Below are 4,152 nucleotides of genomic sequence, written 5' to 3' on the forward strand. Positions count from 1 at the left end.
TGACATTAGGGATGGCAACGGGTCGGGTCGGGTACGGATAGCGCCTATCCGCAATCCAACCCACCGGATAAAAACGTACCCGCCACCCGACCCGCTACCCGTCGGGTATCCGTTTAAAAAATATCCACGGGTATTTTAAAACGCGGATACCCGTTGGATACCCGTTTTCAATCCGCGAATATTTAAAAAAAAAATATTTTATAAGTTCTTAAATGAAATAATCCAAATTAAATTGAAAAAAAAAAATTGAAATGTTTTAGATTTTAAGTTAAAGGTACTTATACAAAGGAAACTAAGGACAGAGGTATAATTTTAACTTCTAAGCGGATAACGGATATCCACGGGTACGGATAGTGCAAAACCCGAATCCGACCGATAAGAAGCGGATATTAAAAAACCCACTACCCACTACCCACAAGTACCTATTATCTGCGGGTACCAACTATCCACAACGAGTTTAATTCGCGAGTATCCGCGGACACGAGTTTTTTTGCCATCCCTAAATGACATGAATGAAACAACAAGATTACAAAGTAAATAAGTTGATTCAAATATCTTTATTTGCTATTTACCTAAAGGTTTATTTGTAGTATTACAGGAGAGAAAATTGTTGTCAACATCATAACCCTCCAACAACTACCACACCTGTCAAAGGTTGGAAAATGTCTAAAACTTTTTATTAGAATCTCTTCTGAGAGGTATTGTCTTGGAAGAAATACCAGAATGATTTTATTTGATTACACTTTCACTTTTGCTTTTGTGACAATGATAATAAAAGATGAAGAAGCATCATGCAGTGAAAATGAGCAGCAACAACAACCAAAGGAAAATTGGGAGGAAAAACAATACATTGTATAGAAATTAAAAACAATTTCATCTTCCAAGGTTTTCTTCTCCTTTTAATTTCTTCAATCAGCCTCCTCTGACGATCAAGTTTAGCAAGAAATCCTTGTAGTTTCCTCTAGCAACCTCTTCAACTTTCTGGGGCAAAGAAACTCCATATAGGTTATGGTACTCTGCTTTTATTTCCTTCATATCAATTTCAGCTCTAGTAACAATCACACGAGTAAGAGATTTCTTAGTATTCTTATCCACATCAATTCTCAATGCTGCATTCAAAACCTGGACATAAAAAAAGAATTCTAGTTATAACAAATTTCATAATTGTCATCATGGAAAAAAAGGAAACAGTTTCATCTAACCTTGCTGAAGTATATTTGTGGGATACAAAGGCATTGCACAGTCTCTTTAAATCTTAAGTCATCAAGATCCTACCCACAAGCAGTAAAGCAGTGAAGGTTTTGTCAGAAATAGAATCTCATCATGTTTGAAGTATACAACAGAACCTCAAAACTATAGAATCATATGAAGATACCATGAAAGAACTCAAATGTAATGGTGCATCAGTAGTGTTCCTTCTAATAACTCAAACTGATATTTCTTGAAGTTTTCTAAGATTGAACATAATCTCTTTGTTTTTGTATCATTTACAACAATGGCCTCTTGTATTGATAGAAAAAGATGAAAGATGCTGTGTGTAATCTGAGAAAATTTTAGCTACTGCCAATATAATTTACTCTAGTGTTGAATACCTCATCAAGGTTTTTGCCAGAAATCTCATTGTAGTGCTTGTAAACTGCCTGAAGATGTAGCTTGCTTCTTGTTGACAATATCCTTATCACTTCATCATCCTCATTAATAGGTTTCTTATGAGCATTCTTGATTGCATTAGAGAGGACTTTGGCCTCTGATTTTGCAGTGTCATCTTTAACCTTGGATCCTTCATATCTATAGGCACTTAGTAGAGCAATCAATAGCTGTTCACACATGTAATAGGTGTTAATTTGACTTAGATATTGTGCTGAGATATATATATATATATATATATATATATATATATATATATATATATATATATATATATATATATATATATATATATATATATATGATATGAACCAATCACAGAATGACACGCAGTATAAGTGTAGCTCACCTTTCTTTCAATGGCATGGATGTGAGAGGCAACATCTTCTTCAATGGAGTGGTCAAAGAGGGAGTGATAAGCCTTCCTAGCTCCTAATAGCTCTTCTGAGGATCTAGTGCATGCAACCTCAATCAAAACTCCATATGCATTTTGGCCCTTCTTTAGGGCCTCTCTTACTAAACGGGCATCTCTTTCCCAAGGGTGCATGGACCACAACACCACAGCATTCTGTTTAAGGGACCACATATCAGATCAATTTTTCCATTCTAATGTTTGGATCTTGTTTTCGAAAGTATTATAAATTAATAAAGCCAACTGATATCAGCCAGAAATTACCATTGTTTATCTTCTTTGATATTGAAAAAGAGAATTTAATAGTAATAATAATAATTAAGAGTTTTTCTTCCATGAGTTCCTTAATCTAACAACAGCAAAGTATACATTAATGAAAATATAAAAAGAAAAATACAAGATGGGAAGTCTATTTTATGTAAAATGTGAAGATTTCTTGTTACATTAACATATTTATTGAATTCAAGATTATAAAAACCATCTAGACTCAATCTGTTTATGTTTTCTTTTTTATTGAAAATGTAAAAAAATTAAAAGTAATTATTATTGTCATTGTTTTTGTTTGAACTTTGGGAAAAGAAAAGAATCTAAAAATTAAAAAATATTCCTAATTATCTTGAGAATTTATATTTACATTGAAGAAAATGTAATTATATTTATCACTGGCTTTAAAATGGAAAGTTCGTTTTATCACTATAATATATATAAAAAAAAAAAAAAACCAACTTTTACTTTACATAAAACCTCATATTAGTACATAATCAAACTCCTTTAGTACATAATCAGATTGAAACATAAGCTTGTGATCCAAAATTAACATTCTTTATATCATCATCAGATAGTCTTATTCTTGTAAGAACAATTCAGCTTTGACTTCATCATCAAATAAACTAAAAAAAAGTAACATCAACATCAGGCCATGGAAGCACATTTCACAGTTTCCAAGGATATTCAACTCTCAGATTAACCTAGAAGGAAAAATGTACCTTAAAACGCACGAATTCATGCTTAAGAAGATGAACATAGTGATCATCCCACCTCTGAAAATGGCGTTCATGATCCTCAGTGAACAAATGTGGTGTCTTCTTCCTGAAAGATTCTCTCTCCAGAGGATCCCATTTTCCCAGTAATGTTACCAATGATTTCTCATCCACTCCATGCCCTGAAAACACCATCCACCACTCATCATAAACCACATGGTTTTCCCAAAAAATGTCCCTCAGAAACAATCTTGGTCAAACAAAATTATTAATTTGTGCCATGCCAACCACCACATTATATAAACTTATCAGTAAATAAAATAAATTTCTGATTCAGTATTGGTACCCACAGCAAATTTACACTGAGTATAAGCATTTTAACAAAGAAAAAACTAAACTTTATTATACCCTTTGATTAATTCAGCATGTTTGATAATATTAAAAGTGAAGAGAATGAGAGAACCTGAGAAAGCTTGGGTTATTGCTTCTAACTCTTGATGGAAAGCCATTGTGATTGTTCTGTGTGCGAACTTTGAAGATGATAGAGTTAAGACGGTCGCTTTATAAGACCCTACAAGGGTATTATCGTCATTTAAAGTTCAATTCACAAAAAATCAAGTGAAACTTCTTCTGTTCTTACCACCTTTGACCAATGGATGAACCCTTGAACTCTTAAATAAGAGAGAGTTACATGTCTGTACCTAACAGAGGACTTAAAAAGACTCATTTGTCCTTGACAATGTATATATATACATTGTATTTCTGAAATTAATTGTATTTTTTTATTCATAAACTTAATAATTATATGGCAGTGGAATTCATAAATAAGAGTTTTTTTTTTTTTTTAAACTGTTGAAATTATGCTAATATGGAGTTTATTCTGAAACTTTAATGATTTTAATGAACTTGAAATGTTATTGTAAATTGAGATAACAGTAAATATTGGTAAAATTCATAACTCAAAATTAATACAATAAATATAGATTTCAGTTATAGATAAAACCAGTTCAACAAATGATATAAAGTTATAGAGAAAGAGAGGGGGGAGAGAGCAAAATTATTAATTATTTTTATAAGTTATTGAAGTGATTGCAGTTGCAGACATGCCCTTCT

At 32.0% G+C, this 4,152-nt stretch overlaps 1 protein-coding gene across 1 annotated transcript; it reads right to left on the bottom strand.

The window, feature by feature from the left end:
• Positions 1-653: 653 nt before the first annotated feature.
• LOC106767016 (annexin D4) lies at positions 654-3,679 on the bottom strand. Its single transcript, XM_014651825.2, has 6 exons — positions 3,503-3,679; positions 3,046-3,221; positions 1,997-2,215; positions 1,593-1,817; positions 1,203-1,271; positions 654-1,122 (listed from the first exon to the last, which is right to left on the bottom strand). The coding sequence occupies exons 1-6, from the start codon at positions 3,546-3,548 to the stop codon at positions 913-915; spliced, it is 945 nt and encodes a 314-aa protein (XP_014507311.1). The 5' UTR covers positions 3,549-3,679; the 3' UTR covers positions 654-912.
• Positions 3,680-4,152: the final 473 nt, after the last annotated feature.

This window comes from Vigna radiata, chromosome 7, assembly GCF_000741045.1.
Source record: "Vigna radiata var. radiata cultivar VC1973A chromosome 7, Vradiata_ver6, whole genome shotgun sequence".
Taxonomy (NCBI): Eukaryota; Viridiplantae; Streptophyta; class Magnoliopsida; order Fabales; family Fabaceae; genus Vigna; species Vigna radiata.

What these genes read in the sequence shown, in the direction of transcription:
- LOC106767016 (XM_014651825.2), bottom strand. Translation starts at nt 3,548, where the DNA reads ATGGCTTTCCATCAAGAGTTAGAAGCAATAACCCAAGCTTTCTCAG. An exon ending in AATAACCCAAGCTTTCTCAG is followed by an intron (nt 3,222 to 3,502) that starts GTTCTCTCATTC and finishes TGGTGTTTTCAG; the next exon opens with GGCATGGAGTGGATGAGAAA. An exon ending in ATGAATTCGTGCGTTTTAAG is followed by an intron (nt 2,216 to 3,045) that starts GTACATTTTTCC and finishes TCCCTTAAACAG; the next exon opens with AATGCTGTGGTGTTGTGGTC.